Below are 18,361 nucleotides of genomic sequence, written 5' to 3' on the forward strand. Positions count from 1 at the left end.
ACAATGATGTAAGAGAAAATGCACACACCCTTTACACTGGGACTCCTTTGGTTGTGTTTGATAGTAATCTAAGCCACCTGTTCCCTCACTTTAAGAATATTTCTAGTTAATTTTCCCACTTGACAGACTTTCCAAGTAACAGAAGCAAGACGCCCCAGAATTTTGTGGTTATCAAGTAACACAGGAGAGATTCTTATGAGTGGTAGCTCATGCATTGTCTGAAACAGCTCAGAGAGCTTCATCAGCTCAAGGTTCCCAAGGCCAAGAGTCCCATCTGGCTTCTTTAGGTGCTCATTGTGTATCACAGCAATAGACCACAGAGACAGAAAGCTCCCAAACACCAGAGCAAAAATGGACTTGACAAAAAAGGAAATTGTACTGTAAGTATCTTGGGATAGTCCACAGCCATAAAAGTCAAACATCAGCAAAATTACCTCTACACAAAAGGCTGAACACAGATTGATTCTAAGGGTCATTTAGAATTTAAACAACCACAACATGGATATGAGTTGTCATAAAAATGATCTGATACTGAGGTACAGTCAATATTCAACTGAAGCTGCACCAGAATTTCCCATTCAACATCCTCAATTCAGAATCATTCTTGCAAGAGATTCTTACTTTGGTGGAGGAGGCAGGAAGTTACAGTCAATAGTCTGTCATGTAACTGCTGCCAGAGCTCCTTAAATTACCGATGGAAAGTCTCTACACTGATTGTCAGAAATAGGTGAATACTTTGGGGACTGTGGCAAGATTTGCTCTTACTGAGTTTCTGATACTCTTTGCCTAAGTAACTTCTGCTACTTGATCTGCAAGTTTCAGAGTAGGGGTATTGGCCATACTGACATTACATGTCATCCAGTACGGCCATCCAGTGCAAGGACTGGTATCCTCCCAGGAAAGCATAATAGCTCTGAAACTCCTAAAAAAGGTGTTTCATGTTCTTGCTTTTGGCCAGCTGAATCTCTCAAGGGGCACTGCCCTGTTCAAACCAGGTTCGCATTAGGCACGCAACTGCCTATCTGTTAATAGTCTTACTTCCCCTATGTTTTAGGGTCTTTGGGAGTCCCATCCTTACATGCATGTTAACAAGTGTGGATAACACTCTTTGTGTTGATTGATACAGATTTAATCAAGACAAGTGGTTTAGAAAGCTCAAGAGGAATATGTTGGGTTTGTGTGGCAAGATTTTAGTAGCAGGGGGGAGCTACAGGGTGGCTTCTGTGAGAAGCTGCTAGAATTTTCTTAGAGCCGATGCCAGCTGGCTCTAAGAGGGACCTGCCACTGGCAAGGCCAAGCCCATCAGCGATGGTGATAGATATGTTATCACAGAGATGCTAAGAAGGGGATAAAGAAAACCATGGAACCATGGCCGGAGAGAGGAGTGAGAAACAACTCTGCAGACACCAAGGTCAGTGAAAGAGGGGGAGGAGGTGCTCCAGGTACCAGAGCAGAGATTCCCCTGCAGCCCAGGGCACAGACCATGGTGGGACAGGCTGTGCCCCTGCAGCCCATGGAGGTGGAGAAGAATCCACCTGCAGCCCGTGGAGGACCCCACGCTGGTGCAGGTGGATGTGCCCGAAGGAGGCTGTGACCCCACGGGAGGCCTGCAATGGAGCAGGCTTCTGGCAGGACCTGTAGGCCAGTAGAGAGAGGAGCCCAGGCTGGAGTAGGTTTGCTGGCAGGACTTGTGACCCCGTGGGGGACCCACACTGGAGCAGTCTGTTCCTGAAGGACTGCACCCCGTGGAAGGTACCCACACTGCAGCAGTTTCCAGCCCGTGGGAAGGACTCACATTGGAGAAGTTTGTGGAGAACTGTCTCCTGTGGGAGGGACCCCATGCTGGAGCAGGGGAAGAGTGTGAGGAGTCCTCCCCCTGAGGAGGAAGGAGTGGCAGAGACAATGTGTGATGACCTGACTGCAACCCCCATTCCTCATCCCCCTGCACTGCTTGGAGGGAGGAGGTAGAGAAATCAGGCATGAAGTCAAACCCAGAAAGAAGGGAGGGGTGGGGGAAGGTGTTTTAAGATTTAGTTTTTATTTCTCATAATCCTACTCTGATTTAATTGGTAATAAATTAAACTAATTTCCCCAAGTAAAGTCTGTTTTGCCCGCGATGGCAATTGCTGAGTGATCTCCCTGTCCTTATGTCGACCCACGAGCCGTTCGTTATATTTTCTCTCCCCTGTCCAGCTGAGGAGGGGAGTGATAGAGTGGCTTTGGTGGGCACCTGGCATCCAAACAGGGTCAAATCACCACAAGGAAACAACGGAATATAGAAAAGGTCCTGCCTTCTCCAGGGCCCCATTGCTTGTAGTCATGTCGTGGAATAATTACAATGACCTTCTACCTACTCTCCAAAAAAGCAGATGACATCTGCTTCAGCTTGTCATACAGTTACTATATTCTTTTACTTGGGTGCTACTCAAAGCACTGACACAGCCAGTCTTGTCTCATCTTTCATAACAGGTGATACCTTCTCATAAGTGTAAGCAAAATAGTAGCAGTGAATTCCATTTCCACAGTGCTTCCACACTGCTGAAGAAATACAAGACAAGCTCACTTACACATCAGTGTCACCCTAGACTATAACCTTTCATAAGCCTCTAAAGAAAAAAGTGGCCAAAATGAAGGCACACAACAGTAACACAGCTGAAACAGCACGTGGCACCCGTCAAACACCTGTATGCCATGTCTGCTATGCAGCTGTGGAATTTGCTTAACCCTGTGACTATTCAGAGCATGTGAAGATGAAGTACTGTCCAATGTGTGTATTATATCAGGAACTCTGCAAGTCTGCCAATACTTAAAGAACTGTCTTCCAACACCACACTTTGCATACTTCCATGCAAACCACAAAATGGAAGAAAAAAATGTATGGCAACTTCGAACTACTGTTGCATAAGAAATCCTTCAATTCACATGCAGCTCTCCTTACATCTCATAGTTTGAAATACTGCTCAGGTTTGTACAGTCACATTCAGAAAAGGGAAAGGGATAGGTCTTGATAAAAATTAAATTAGTGTTAGTTAATGACAATATATCACCAAAACTTAGTCACCAACCCTATCATCTGTTCTGCTTCTGACTTCACATGGCTGCCAAGATTTGGTTCTGACCTGGATCAAGGATGCAAAATAGCACCCAAAAATCCAAATTTCTACTATGATTGAATACTGATCAAGTTGATGAATGGTCTCTCTCCAGATGTGATGAGGCAACAGTGGAAGAAACATAATCCTTGGCTTAGCAAATAAATCCTAACTAAAGATAGAAGAGTAACCTTGCTGACATAAGACCTAGAAAAGCAACCATTAAAACCAATTTGAAGCACGTATTCTAAGCTGGCATTTCACTAATTTAAACCTTGATCCCATTGCGTTGACAGAAATAAGACCTACCCTGAAAAAAAGGCATGATAAACTCCAAGCAATTTTTTTCTTAAGTCATTCACTTTGGGGAAAAAGGAGGCGAGTTTCTTCATTTTTGAAAAAAATGTTTATTTGGTTGCTTTTAAGTCAAATTTCTTTCATTAAAAAAACAATCATTTTGCAAAATGGGTGTTAAAAATATAAGTAAGAATTAAATATAAGTGCTCTTTTGGTGCAATTATATAATAGTAAAAAAAATTTCACCAAAAAAAATCAGAAATATGGCTTAATAAAATTTCTGACAGTTTTCTTATATGAATAAAGAATTAAGTTTAAAAGTAGAAACAGTATTTTGCTTCCAGTAATGGAAACAATCCACTCTGGAAATGCATGCTTGAAAGAGGATGTGTTCGTGTAAATGTCCCAACACCATATCCTGCTGTAATCTAGCAGCATGGGTCAAACCTGATTGATTGTCAACAGCTGGAATTTAACCAGTTCCATATTGATGTGACCTTTTCCTGTTCACTCAAGGTTGTTCAGATTTGAAATGTTCTTGCAAACAATGGCCTTAAGATTTATAAAAACCCAGATAAAATTTTAAAAAATCATCCAGTAGAATGAGCAAAATGTCATGTTCATCTGAGAATGGAAATTATAATTCAGTGCTAGGAGTTACCACTATTACATTGTAAAGACAGAAACATTTCTATAGAAACCGTTACAGGTTACACAAATGGAACAAAGATGTGCATATACAAAAGTATAGCATATTTTCCTCCAATCCTACCATCATAGACTAAATACAGAATACTAAAATGCTGGAATGACTTGTTTGCTAGATGTTGGACATAAACTAGTACAAAGAAAAACCACACTATGTTCTGAACAATCGTTATGCTGTGTGCTGCACATGTAGCAAAGAATTGTTCTCCATTTTTGGCTCATGAAGAACAAAAGTCCCTGGAGTGTGGTAATAACTAGAACACAGCTAGAACCAGGTAGATCATCTATCTGATCATTCTAATCTGAACTGTAGAAGCATGGAGAACAGCTGTTCCCAGCACGACAGTACTTCCTCAGACTGTATTAGCAGATATATTTACACCACCAAAACTTCCCTCAACTGCTCTTCTAGGCTTCTGACATCATCTTGAATAATGTCACTGGGGTTGGCATTACACATTACACAGAAGATAGTGAGGTCCCTGCACTGAAGGACCTCTGCAAAAGATGCCCTGCATTAGCAGACATGCAACCTTTCTCTACTTGCTGATATGCTAGTAAAGAAAGTGAGAAAGAGGCAGAAATCTGATGATCGTTCAATACATAAACAAAACTTCTCAGACATGGACCAGTGCAGTAGCGGGATGCAAGGAAGCGTGACTTGTGCACAGCACCCTCTCCAGAACACACCTTAGTGTCACTGATTTCACAGGGTTGGCATGAGTCTGCCCATTAGTTTCTTAATGGATTGAGGCCTTAAGGTCTTGAGCATTGATTCTTCTCCAAGACAAAGACATATAAATAACAATCTATTAAATGAAATAAAAATCCCACATACTCTGGTTAAAATGAAAGGCTTTGATTTCTTGTGGTTACAAAGAGGCGAGCACCCCCTTCTTCAGTGACCTCTCAGTTGGACTTGAGGCACCCTTGCAGATCCAGAGACTTAATACTCCTGACAGTCAGTATTTGGTAATCCCCAATGATATATTTCACAGCTGGAACTGTAATATAAAAAATGCCAACTAGAGAGAGCTGAACCAGCCTTTTTGGCAGTTGCCAGCCACACTTCTGGGTATGTGGAAAAGCAGCTATGGCAGAGGTGTAGAGAAAAAGCCCATGTAGGTAGTATCCAAGAGGCAACAGATCCACTGAATGTGCTCCATACAGTTTAACCACATACATGCATATGCAGCAATGCTAAAAGTGCGTGACCAGTGACAGTGACTGGAGAGGCTCCCAATGCACAGCATGCCAAAGTCGTTCCTTGCGTGCCAGCTTCACAGTCTGGGGTGCAGAAGCCAAGAATGAGTGCAGGGCTTCCAACATTGTTCAGTTAGCACTGCACATGTTGCATTCATATCACTTCTTTGTTTAACTAGCCACTGAGGCTAAAAAGCTACACTTTTGTTTAGTTATGTAAGTGGTGCCTGCAAATATGCTCCACTGACAGGTCTGGAGATGCTAAGTTTTTCTCTATCACAGTCAATGGGTGGGACCAGAAGGGAGAAGCTCTCCACACTTCACACAGTATTCTGGAAAGAAGGAACACTTCCAGAAATGAAATTCATTGTCCAGGTTGGTCTTTTTGCCAAGGCTGCAGGCAAATACATTAATGATTGTCAGTCACTATCCTGAAATTTCTCATGCAGCCACTTTTCCATTGAGATCTGGACAAAGATCAACTCAATGCTCATAATTATTTCTTACATATGGCCTATTTCTTCACAGAACACTGAAGCTATTCATATGGGAAAAGGATTTGTACAATTCAGACCTCAGTTGTTCAGGAGATAAATGTCCCCTTATGAGGGCTGCAGTCCAAAAGTAAAAAACACAGTAGTACTGTCAGTGCTGGAAGGAAACACAGGGAAGTGCAGAGGGTTGGAGGCTATTAGCAGAGGCTCTGCTTTTACTATATTGAGTTGAAAGAGAGGTATTTAGGACAATGTATCACAAAATGAAAGTAACATGTAGGAATGAGCATGAAAAGGGAGGTGGGAGAAGCAGAAGTACAGACATGGAGGAAAGTGAGATCAATGAGTGGGAACAAAGACCTTCCTAAAGGGATGCTGAAGAAGAACCAGAGGAAGACAGTGTCAGGAAAGCAAAGGAGAGCAAGGAGAGCAAGACTTGCAAGATTTTTTCTGTATATTTTGAGAATACTAATTAATTAATATCAAAACCACATTTTAAAGCCAATGACATAGATCTATTAATGCAAGCATAAGTATAAAAATGCTAAGGCATTCAAAAGGTTTTTAATTAAAGCTTTAAGAAAACAGAACAATTGACTACATCTTAAAGGATAACATATGAGCAAGAAAGGATGTATTTAGGGTATTTCCCTGTTTAAGGCTGGCAGCTCAGCCCAGAATGAGCTGCTTGTAGTGTGACTGAGGAATAAATGGAGCGTGCATTACCCAATACAACTTTTAGAAACTTCTATCAGACAGCTGCTACTTAATCAGCTGAAATTGTGTTAATCTAGAGTTCACAAGTAGATTCACCTTACTGCGGTATGAGCCAAAATCAACTAACTTCAAAGCATAGTGTTTTGTGGCATGATCCCAAATCAGCTTCCTGCACAAACTGAAATACCCAGAACCGGTGTTCTCTAATATGAGGTAACACACGATTCTCTCTGCTGTTAGCATCTCCCTTTCTGGGTACTGCAGGGACAATATGGTGCCTTCCTCAGACCTAAAAGCCTCTTTTCTCCCCAGTGTGAACCAAAACAGCAGATCAGGGGTCAGTGCTGCTGCAGAGGCAGGGCTGTGCAGGAGTTCCAGAGGAAAGGCTTTGTCTCACAGCTGGGCAGTTCTGTAGGACTGCAGAAGTTTTATGCAGTGGTTCTCGTGCCCTAATTTGTAGGACTTCTTGGTGTTATTATAGAGGTTACATAATTCCACACTGGAGCTGGGTCTAATTTCAAGGTCAGTGGTAACATAGTCTTCAACAGTCAAGCACAATGAATGCAATAACTATTTTTGGAAGCCCAGTTCAATACAGCTTATGATCTCCCAGCACCTCGACAGTTTCTTGCTACAGAAGAACAGCCTACAGGACACTATATTTTATAGAATGACAGTTAAATTAACTGTAACTTCAGACATATTTTAAGAAATTATGTCAATCTTTCGTAAGTTAAGAAAAATTGTCTTAAGTAACAGCAATTAGCCAAAGCTTATTAATAGTCCCAACCACAAATATTCTTTGTAAAGCTCTGAACATAAAGGATTACTATCAAATATAAAAATTAAACCCATAAGAAATACCTACCGTACAAAAGCAACTCAGATTTGCCCAACTGCAAGGCTTTTTTACAAAATGTTTATATGCTTTAACTGGCATATAACATAAAAGCATAAAGTCCTCCGCAGTCCATAACCATGAATCTTAAATTCATGGTTAAGTCTCCCTCCCTCCCTAATAAAACTACAAATTTGGACATTACGCTCCACTGTGTGCCTTTAATTTACAACATTGACCAATAATATCACTACATAAAAAAAATTCAACATTAGTACACAAGACTTCACCAAGCCTGTCTTTCAGTGTTATATTATTGCCACAAAAGCAGAGTAAAAAAAGTGACACATAACTAAAAGCAACAATAAAATTTGTGGACTACACTTCTTGAAGTGTAACAGACATTTCTTTTTTATCATACACTATCACGTGATCCTGAACCTTCATGTTCTTCTGAAGACAGAGTTCAGAAAAATACCTGGGGGAGCATTACTGTAGTATCTGCTGATCGTTAAGCAATTCAAAGATGAGGGCACACCTGCTAAAATCAGGCAATCCAAAGAGTCAGGAGAAGGACAATGAATTTCAGTCAGACATTCTCCATTCAGAATTTTAAAATATGTTGAAAACTACATTGGGAAAATCAGGACCAATTAAAGGAATAAATGAGACTTCATTTGATCCAAATATTTTAAGCAAGTCAGGAATAGTCACAGTGTAAGCAGGTATGTTAACAGGATTGAGAGACTGCCGCAGGGATCAACATTATAATTATTATTATTCAAAAGGACTGTGATTGATTAGAAATGTAACCATAGTACAGAAAGTCAGAAAGGGAAGCAAAGCAGGGCTTTTGCTTTTTCTCATATTACAAAGTACAGCAAAATTAGCATTTTTCTAGCAGAAAGATTTAACATCCTGAAGGGATTTAACTTTCAAAATCACCCCTAGCCCTTGTGAAACAGAAGCAGCAGCAGGTGGGTGTTCTGTTCAAACTCCATAGTAGTGAGTGCTCAAACTTCCATCATGGTGTAACTATGCGATTAAATATCATCATCAGACCATAGGAAAAGGCTCCACTGGGACTCCCCTCTCAGTCTTAAAGATATAATGGCAGGAACATAGTAAATTAAAAGCTTCTGACATTGCACTAAGTTCTGCTTCCTCTAATTTTGAATATTTGATGACCAACTTACAATTCAGTCATTGCTTCCCCGCATGCATATGTACCTTACTGTTTGTCCTGTTTTGCACCTGCAAAAACATTTCCATATGTTTGCAGAAAAAGGTGGCTTATGTCAAAATAAAGAACGGAACAACTACTCAGTGAGGAAAACTACATCCCTGCTATCTTTTCAATATTACAGCCTGTGGTTCTGCAAGGTATTTAGGCACACATCTAACTTTAAGAAAGTTTATTTTTCCTTAAAAACCAAAACCCTCATTCCAGCTCCCTTGAGGGGCAATTACACTCTGAAAATTTCTGTCTCCATCAACTACTGAGAAAGTCTGCATGACTAACACACATTAACCTCTTAATTTTTAGGACACTAAAATAAGGTAAAATGAATTGGGGTCTCAGTGTTTACCTGTTTGCTTGAGTAGACTTACTCTGTCACAGTATTTCATTTTCTTCTTCATTATTATATTGTGCACTACTGTATGAATTTGGGGTGTGAGAATACTAGGCAAAACGTTGAAAGTGAATCTCAAGTTCAAACAAATCCTGAGATTAAAGTTTAACTGAGTGAACACAGATACGAGATAATGTCAGTGAAGTGAAAAAATAAATAAATAAAACATTTAAAAAAAAAAAATCAAACGAATCTTACTAAACCCTCACCCAACCACCAACTAAAATGATCCCTTCCTGATCACAAGACTTTAAATCATTTTGACCTTTGTCTTGGGTCTCCCTTGTTTCCAAGTAAGGGAATTCAGAGTCACCTTTGAAGTGGTACCAGAGCAAAGAGAAACACACAGCCTGCCACTAAGAAATCCGTTAATAACTATAAGAATTTTAGTACATAGTGGTTGGTCTTCAAGGAGTCCCATAAGAAGAGGACACTTAGTTCATATCCTTTCTCTGAAGGAAGGAGGTTTCTCAGAAGTTTACTCAACACATAAAAAAGAAGGTGTCTGTCAGTAGATCCTCCAAAGAAGCTAACAAGTACACAGTGGGAATAAAAGTTTCGGATGGAGCAATGTGCTACACAGGTGGATGATGGTGAGGATGATGCACTAGTGTTGGTCACAAATATGCTGGACTACACTGCAAAACAAATTACAGCCTGCAGCCTAATCCTGCATCTTGCAGAGACCACGATGGATGCAAGCAGCTCGGAAGGTTAAGGTCTGCTTTACCAGGAGGTGATTGCCTTCCCATGCCTATCCATAGCACCCTGCTCTGCATCCAGTGTCCCTACTCTGTACACCCAGCCGGAAAGACATACTTCCTTACAGTTTGCTGGGAAAGAATGACTGAACAACTCACTTCACAGGAGCATAAAGCATCAGGGGATGCAACACCCCTCAATTGTTCAATGTAACAGAAAGAGCAACACAACTCTGAGGTAGGTCCAACCACTGTGTGCTAGGCTAACGTGGACGCTGTGGCCTAAAAATTCATGAGGTTCTATATAGCTCTCCCTCCTTTTGTGGTACAGTGGAGAAAAGCAACCAATAAAATAGGCATGTTATTTATTTAATTAATAGAAATGCAAATTCAAAAATCACAGCAGTTTAGTTTAACTATTGATATCCTCTATTCTAAGTTGTCTGGCCTTTCTGCACTGCTGCTGTACTGGATCCAAAAGCACCGACTGAAGATATCCTCAAAATGAGAACCATTCCAGTCATGTGAGGGACAGGAGCATTAAAACCCCATGCAACAGAAGATGTGAAATAATTTGCACCTCAATCGCCAGCAACATGGCAGCTTAGTCTTACAAAGAAACATTTTTCCTTAGTTATTCCTCCCCTTGCTGTCAACTAAATTGAATGCCTGTCCTATACAATCAGTCAATAAGCAGCTACTACTGTCCAAAATATATATACACATACGTATACAGATATTTTGCAGCCCCTAACATATTTATAGTCATATATTTTCAGCTGGTGTGAAGTTGCAGAGCATAACTAATTTCCCTGGATCAGCGCCTAATTATGGCGGCTGAGAATCCGTCCCTATGGCTTAAAATACAGATACAGAGGCTTTACTGTTAGCTATTTGACTATCGCCTGCAGAGGAAATATGGGTGTTCATGTTACTGTCATATTACTAATTCATATTACACTGGTTTTGCTGTCCCTTCCCTTTTAGACCATGTTATCGGTATTTTCCTGTCTATCTTGAAGATCTTGCTGGATGACAGAGAAACAAGAAGGACCCTTGAGGCAAAGGCAGACTCCAAACATTATTCTCAAAATGTATGCATCGTAAGAGATCATGAAAGCTTCCTCTGTCCACGGAAAAGGAGAATATGAAATGGAAAGCAGAGCCCCAGTTTCAACTGAGCAGTCAGTCCCCCCTGTAACCTCCGGTTAACGAGTTATAGTATCTGTGCAAGAAAGCACCCACTCATTAAATCTGTGTCATGACAGTGGCAAGAACCCACATCATCAGAATTCCTGAAGGAAAACAATCACTTTAATAAAGTTAACTTCTTAAAAAAATAAAAGAACATAAATCAGATAAAAAAGATATGGTGTTGGAAGTTAAAATCATCAGTTCAAACATCTCTCCCAATTGCAAATCTTGCATATAGACGCAAGAAATTGTTAAACCTCACCCAATAGCTCATGCACTTACCTGTCCCAGATCTAAGGTGACATTGACTTCATTGTACTTCAAGCCCATAGAAAGAGGAGGACTTTGCCACCAGCGCTCCGTGCCATCAATTGCATTGGTTACCGGGTGAGCTTTCCTGGGATCAGCAGCATTGCAATAATCACAAAACTGTCCCTGAAACACCACAAATTAAAAAGATGGTCTCAGCTGAAATCTTATGCACTGCAGCTGCATGCTGTTGTTAACTGAGATTCTGAACTAGAGCATTGACTAAAAATGGGGTTACATTTCACTTCTCTCTTTATATAGTGTAATTTTTAATGTATAAATGATTCCCCTAACTATTAAATTACACACTTATACCCTGAAACACACTGAATTTTATGTTACAAACTAAAATTTCAGAAATCCCTTGTAGCAAACTACAGTAAGTCTTTATTAATTAATTTATTGATACTTTGGTGAAATTACCTATACTATGTCTGCAGGGGTATCTGCAGAAAATTAATGAAACAAAGATTCTCAAACTTGGATTAAGACCAACAAACAAATTATCCTCAATTTTCCTAAAAGACCATGGAATATCCACATACGTACATAGCCTGGTATTAATAAAACCATAAAAAATACTCTATCTGTTACTTGCCTATAAATTTGGTGTTACAGTTTTATAATACTGCTTTCATTTTTTTCATGCCATTACAATACATTCTGAATCAGAGACTTCTAAACAATATGTATTCGTGGAAAATGCAATGGATCCTATAGACTGTTCCCTTTAAATTTCCCTTTAGAGAATCCCATTGTATCTTCATTTGCAGAAGTTACCACCCAATTTCCAGTCTACAACTAAAGCCACACTCTGGAGATGCCCTGATAATGTCTCTTTGATAGTCTCTAAAGCTCTTTGTACTCTTCTGTACAATAAGGATGAATAAACTCCAGGAAACTTAATTGTCTTTTAATCTGGCATCGTGGCTTGCCCCACAAGCAGTATTTTTATCTTCAAGAAACTGCATTTTACAGTCTACTAAGATTAGTGCTGAAGCACTGTAATTATTTATTAAGAGATCTTTTTAGTGTCCCATCCACTTCTTACTCCAGTCACTGGGTGGAGATAATCAATGAAAATGCTAAACTGTGACAGGCACAGATCTCTGTAGAACCCCAACAGAAAAATGACATTTTCATTGAATGGCAGTACCCCCTTAACGGTTACTTCAGTCGGACAGTTGCTTAATCCGTTCAGCCTGTGAGGTGCTGACACTATTGGACTCCTGTTTTAAGTAAGGTAATATTTGCACCATTCCCTTTATCAGCTAAACATATTTTCACCAAAAAGATGTGACAAATCTTTTGTTGTTTCCACAACCCGTGTTGCCTGGCATGAAATATATTCTTACCTTTTAAGTATTAACAGAACCCCATATCACTGACATTATTTTATTGCTGTTGTCAGACTAACCAGTGTAAAGTAACTGGAGCAATCATACTTGTCCACTTTTATCAGAGGAATAACACTAGGGTTCTCACATTCTTGCTCAGTACAGTCTTGCAAGCTTGGTGAATTTAAGATGTTTATCTCTAGCAGAATTTGTTTAAGATCTGCCATAGTTACTAATGGATTGGAAACTACCTCTTCATTCTCATGTGATACAAATACACCATCTTGTGCCTTTCAAATACCAAACATACATGTTCACTGAATATTTCTGTGTCGGTAGTAATAATTTCAGCATCTGCATCTAGCAATGGTTCCATCCTGATCTTGCTCTTCCAGAAAGCCCAGAATATGATGCTGTTTCCAGAAGACATGGCTACCATTAGCTGTTCTGATTCAGCACTTCAGGCGTCAACGTGGCTGAGGGTTAACTCTTGAGAGTTCAAAGAGTTCTTTAGAGACTTACTAAATCCTCATGTACACAGGTTGGTTAACTGTGTCTGGAGTCATGTTGTAACATGATTCTCCTCTAGCTCTGTTAGAGAAGATGGTTTGGCTGATTTTCATACAAACTACAATATGCCAGGACACTGCTGGATTCAGATACAGTTCACTGCAGCAGACACCACATCAGCCCGTGCTAGCTACAGGCAACATTGCCAGTTTCTGCAGTGACAACAAAGAACATCGTGTCACTATCTGCAAAATCAATACACTGAGAAATCAATCTATGCACCAACAACTGCAGTTACCACATCAGAGCATCTTTCCTGACAAATGCATACTTGAAGTTCTGACATATGTATTTTACAACAGCACAAGCTTCCCTAAACAGTTTTATAATGTGCATGAAACGTGGTCTTTAGATCTAAATTCACGTTCACAATGATCAGGCTGGAAAGACACAGGAAACAGTTGCAGCTACAGCAGTTTCAGCTCTGATCTGGAAACAGCCTCGAAGAAAGGCTGAATGAGCAGAAAACAATGGGGAGTATTAAATGCAAGCATTACATTTACATGCACCTATGTGATTTCAGCACACCAGAGCACTTGATCTGAACTCCAGATACCATGTTTTTCTTTTTGGGCACATAATTCAAAGAATTTCATTGCAACAGCTGGAGTTTCAGTTATTTAAAGTACATTCCAGCGACCCTGCCAACAAGGCAGCAAAACAAAAAATGAAAGAAAATAAATTATTGGCCAGAGCAGCCTTCCCTGCTTCCCACTGGCAGTTATCTCAGGCACGCTGTGCTCAGCCTGTCTGCTACAGGACACGTCTCCATTCCAGGAGACTGGGCCTCGAGACTTTGTTTGAATTTTGGCTGCAGTTCATCAGGCAGGCAGGTGTGCATTTGCTGGTGACCTTGTCACCCTTCTTTCCCCTGGTTCTCCTGAGCGAAGGAAAAAACTGGAACTGCATGAAGTGAGTTTGCTGAAATACACCGGAGTGGACCAGAGACACCCAGGGATGAAAATGTCTAGCTTGTAAATTATAGAAAGTGACAACAATGAAGGATTTGCTCACTATTTAACACCTAGCAGTTCTGTGCCCATTGGCAAGGCAGGAGAGGTATGCAGTTAAACTTTAATTCACATCCGCACACTACTGTGAACACACTGGCAGACAAAACCAAGCATGCTATTTATCTATCAGTTGCTGAAATATTTTACACTGCAGTGCATCCCTTCACTCAACACTGTTCTTATCAAGTCACTGTCCCACTTGCCAATGTGCTAAGGGAAACATACTGCTTCCCCACGGCATATGTCCAGCACCACCTTCAGAGCCTCAGTTGAGCTGCCCGTGAAGGGACTGTCCACCCCACTGACCACCTCATGGAAGAGCTTTAAACGACCTCCAAATGCTCCTTCTGGATTTGCAGGGTACTACAGGCTTCATTAAAAGACCCATCACCAAATGACAAGCTGAACGAGAGAAGCCAACGACAGAGCAGTGGAAATGAAGCCAGGGCTGCTCTCTTTGCCTTATTTTCAGTGCCTAGGATAGCACTGGGAACAGAGCTGTCTGCTTCGTCCATCAGAATGAGGATCACCCTCCACACCTTCTTTCCCATTTCCCTATCCCTAGAGCAACAGCCACAATCCATCCTTGTAGGGACCCCAAAAGTGAGTGACTCAAGTGTACGGCATTGCTTTAAGTTGAACTGGTCTGACGTGGTGGCTATTACACCTATCACTTTATGTAAAAGCCTCATGACCTTCCCTCCAACTCTTAAGAAACAACACGTGAATACTTACGCTGATTTTAAATCCTTCTGTGTAAGCTCAGCTTCTGTAAGAGTTTAATGCACTTCTCTCCCTTTTTCCATGAAAGAAGAGATTCTCTTATTTACAGTGTCTATGACCTTGTGAGGTGGAGTTTCTTGATAATACGTACATTGTGCTGTTATCGTATTTTCCATGGCTGGATTTGCCTGGCCTTTTGAAAGACTTTCCAACCCTTCTTGAACCACAACAACTACTGGTAAACCACAGAAGTATTTATGTTATGTATCTGAACAGGGCTTTGTTAAAACTGGCGAGAGATGTTGCTTTATCTGTGCTTACACAAACGCTGCAAAAGGCACAACATGCTTCCCTGGGCCAGGGCTGAGCTATCAGTAGTCCTTCTGGGAACTTGAATCAGGCATGAATCATAACTGTCCTCTAACCTAGGACCTGTAAAGCAAATATTTAACAAGAGGAATTTCCCCTCTTTCTAGCCTCTTCCTATATACAGCAAACCCTCATCTCCAGTTGAGTGTTAGCATATAAAGGGAACAATTACAAAAAGCATCAATGGCAATGTACATCACACAACAGGCTTCGTTCCGCTTGCTTGACACGTTTATCTGATGTTTGCTTTGGCCGAGTTTTGTTATACTGTGATTTCTGATATTCCAAGACATGTTAGTATGAGATTTCACTGCAGCAGTGGGCTATAGTGTGTTGCTGAGAGATTATTGGGCTTGCTATTCACCTGGTGGCATGGATGTTTCAGGCAACTTTAAACATGCGTGTTGCATTCAGTATGGATGGCCAAACTTCAGAGGTTAGAAACAGAGGACCGAGCAGTTTCCTGATCATCACAACCTTTTTTTTGTAACCTTAGTTTAAGCATGTAATACCTGTTACCCAGTTTTCCTATTAGTAAAACTGTGTATTAGTCAGCCCATAAGCACCTCCAAAGCACTTTGAGCTTTTTATGACAGAGGGCACTACATAGATGTTAAGGTAAACTGAGATTTCATAGTGAGGTAGGGAGGCATGGCAGAGAGAAGTTCAGGGCAAAGCACACCGCTGGCTGTGGCTGGCTAATGAACTTGGAGGGCAGGCTGTGGAATGGTGCACACTCCCTTCTGACATGACAAAGAGTACATACGCTACACCTTCTTAGTCCCCCTCTCTTGAGGGTCTGTCCCCATTAAAAAATGAGAAACTCTCTTACCCATTGCAACCTCTTCTGAAACCAGATATTAAGGGTTATTTCACTATTAAAACATACAAACACCTCGTAAGACTTTGAAATGCTAACCCTTCTTCTGAGATGCTAAAAATTTGCTTGCATTCTCTCTGTATTGCCTGGAGTCAGAAAGCAGGCCATAAAGCTTTCGAAATCCCTTTCAAATTGCAGTTTTATTCTGGCTCTCTTCTCTTCCCATCAAGAGAGAATACAAACAAAATTACTTTGGAAGGTCTGAGGCTTTAGGAAAGCCCCTCGTTAACAAAATTCTGATCAAACAGATACTGAACACCCATTGCAGTACATGACAGAGTTTGGTGCATTTGTTATTCCTTCCTTACCCTCTCACGGACATGTTCATACGGGTTTCTAACAAAGGAAAAATGTATTTCCACTAACCTTTTGCCAGGAAATGTTGTCTTTCTTGTGACTGGCACAAAACGCGTGTAGTAATCTTATGCTACGCTAGGAGAGAACATCATCTTCCTCACTGCCCTCTGTACTTACACTCACTTTCAAGAGTCCCAAGGAATCTCTGCCACAACCAATGCACAGACGATGAGCCTCACATTTAGTGCTTGTAAAAAAAATACCAGAAAGCCACCTGACTAAAACCAGCCCTCTCTCCCCGCCGCCCTCCGGAAAGATGCCCGCTCTCCGCCGAGAGGTGACCGGTGCGGTACGTCCCCACCGGCTCCCCCCTTTACTCCCTCCCAGAAGCATCACGCTGCTCTCCACGGACCGTGGCCGAGCGCCGAGGCCACGAAACGCCGCCCGGGTCCCCCCTCACCCCGCTCCAGGCGCCCAAGCGCCCGGCGGGACGCGCGGCTCACGCATCCCCGGCGGCGGCCGCGGCACCGCGAGCACCGGGAGCGGCCTGGGCGGCGGGGCCGGAGGGGAGGGCGGCCGCTCCCGGCGGCTGGGGCGGGGGTGGTATCCACGGGGTGCCAGGACACCTGCGGGCAGAGGAGCGGGCAGAAGCGCCGCTGCCCACCTCCGCCCGTGGCACACGCCCAGCCGGGAGGAAACCCTCGAGAAAATGAGACCACGCACCTCAGCGTAACGCCAGCACCCACCCCGGAGGGGTCGGGATGCCCCAAAAAGGACGGACACCCCCCCCCCCCCGCCGCTCCGGGTGCGAGGGGAAGCGGGTCCCGGCGGCGGCCCCGTTACCTGGATCGCGCGCCCCAGGGGGGCGGCGGCCGGCCCCCCCACCAGCTTGCAGTACAGCTCCGGCCGCCCCCCGCCCGCCGCCTCCCCGCAGGTGGCCGTCGCCCAGATGCTGGCGGCCGCCGCCAGGTTGAAGTAGGGCGGGTGGAGGCTGAGCCCCATCCCGGGGGAGCCGGAGGGCTCCGGCTGCGCGGGGCAGAGGGCGAAGAGCGACGGGAGGAGCGCCCAGAGGAGCGGGGAGCCCGGCGCCGCAGCCATCCTCTGCGCCGGGCTCTGCCCTCGCCTCCCTCAAGGCGGCCCTATAGCGGCGGTGGGCGGGGAGGAGGCAGGGGGCTGGCAGGGGGCTGCCTGCGCGCTGCCCGCGCGCTGCCCGCGCCTCCCTGCCAGCGGGCCGAGGGCTGGGGCGGGGCGAGGCGAGACGCAGCCCCGGTGAGGGGCGCCGGGCGGAGCGGGCTGCGGCCCCCGGGGCGGGACGGGACGGGACGAAGGGAAGGGAAGGGTCGGGTCACCGGCGCGGTGGGGTGTCCCCAGGTGTGTGCCCTGAGGCTCAGCTCCGCCGGCGTGCCGAGAGGTGACACCCTCCCACACCCTCCCCCCCGCCACCACACGGCTCAGCTGGAGCTTTCTAACCCTCCCCCCTCAGTAGTATGCGGGTTAATATTTTTAGCGGACCGTGAAGAAATCGCAGAGCATCCATCCTCGTAAGGCGTGACCTGTCACGCCACACACGGGCAGTAAAATGGAGGTTTCTGAGCTTTCTCCTGGCTCCGGGCTACCTCCCCATGAGGTAAACGCCGCTCCTCTCTGCAGGTCCCAGGGAAGACACCCCGCGCAGCCCCGCTGCACAAACCGCAGCTCCTCTTGCCATCGCCGGTGCTCTGAGGCTGCTGGAAACTGCGGCCCAGGCCACCCCGCCCCGAGGCACAGCCGGTGCTCTCGGCCCCTGCCTCATCCAGGGCAGACAATGCACCTCCTGTCCTTCTGAAGGTATTTGGCACAGGCTTTGGATAACACAGAAGCCGGAGGGAAGGTTGGGGAGGGAGAAGGAGGCCTGAGAACCATGTCACCTGGACCAGGGGTTGCACAGCTTAATGACATTGCTGTTCTAAGTTTCACACCCATTCACATTTCCAACCCCACACACG

General features: G+C 43.6%; 1 protein-coding gene across 1 annotated transcript in view; it reads right to left on the reverse strand.

Annotated features, from left to right (window-relative positions):
• Positions 1-17,474, reverse strand: part of LAMA3 (laminin subunit alpha 3) — a 119,109-nt gene extending 101,635 nt beyond the window's left edge. Inside the window, exons 1-2 of the mRNA XM_074820700.1 lie at positions 17,220-17,474; positions 11,161-11,313 (exon numbers count right to left, since the gene is read on the reverse strand). Coding sequence (XP_074676801.1) covers positions 11,161-11,313; positions 17,220-17,474 — 408 coding nt within the window. The remainder of the gene's footprint in view (positions 1-11,160; positions 11,314-17,219) is intronic.
• Between the last annotated feature and the right edge of the window lie 887 nt (positions 17,475-18,361).

The sequence above is a fragment of the Strix aluco genome, chromosome 1 (genome assembly GCF_031877795.1).
Source record: "Strix aluco isolate bStrAlu1 chromosome 1, bStrAlu1.hap1, whole genome shotgun sequence".
In the NCBI taxonomy this organism is placed as follows: Eukaryota; Metazoa; Chordata; class Aves; order Strigiformes; family Strigidae; genus Strix; species Strix aluco.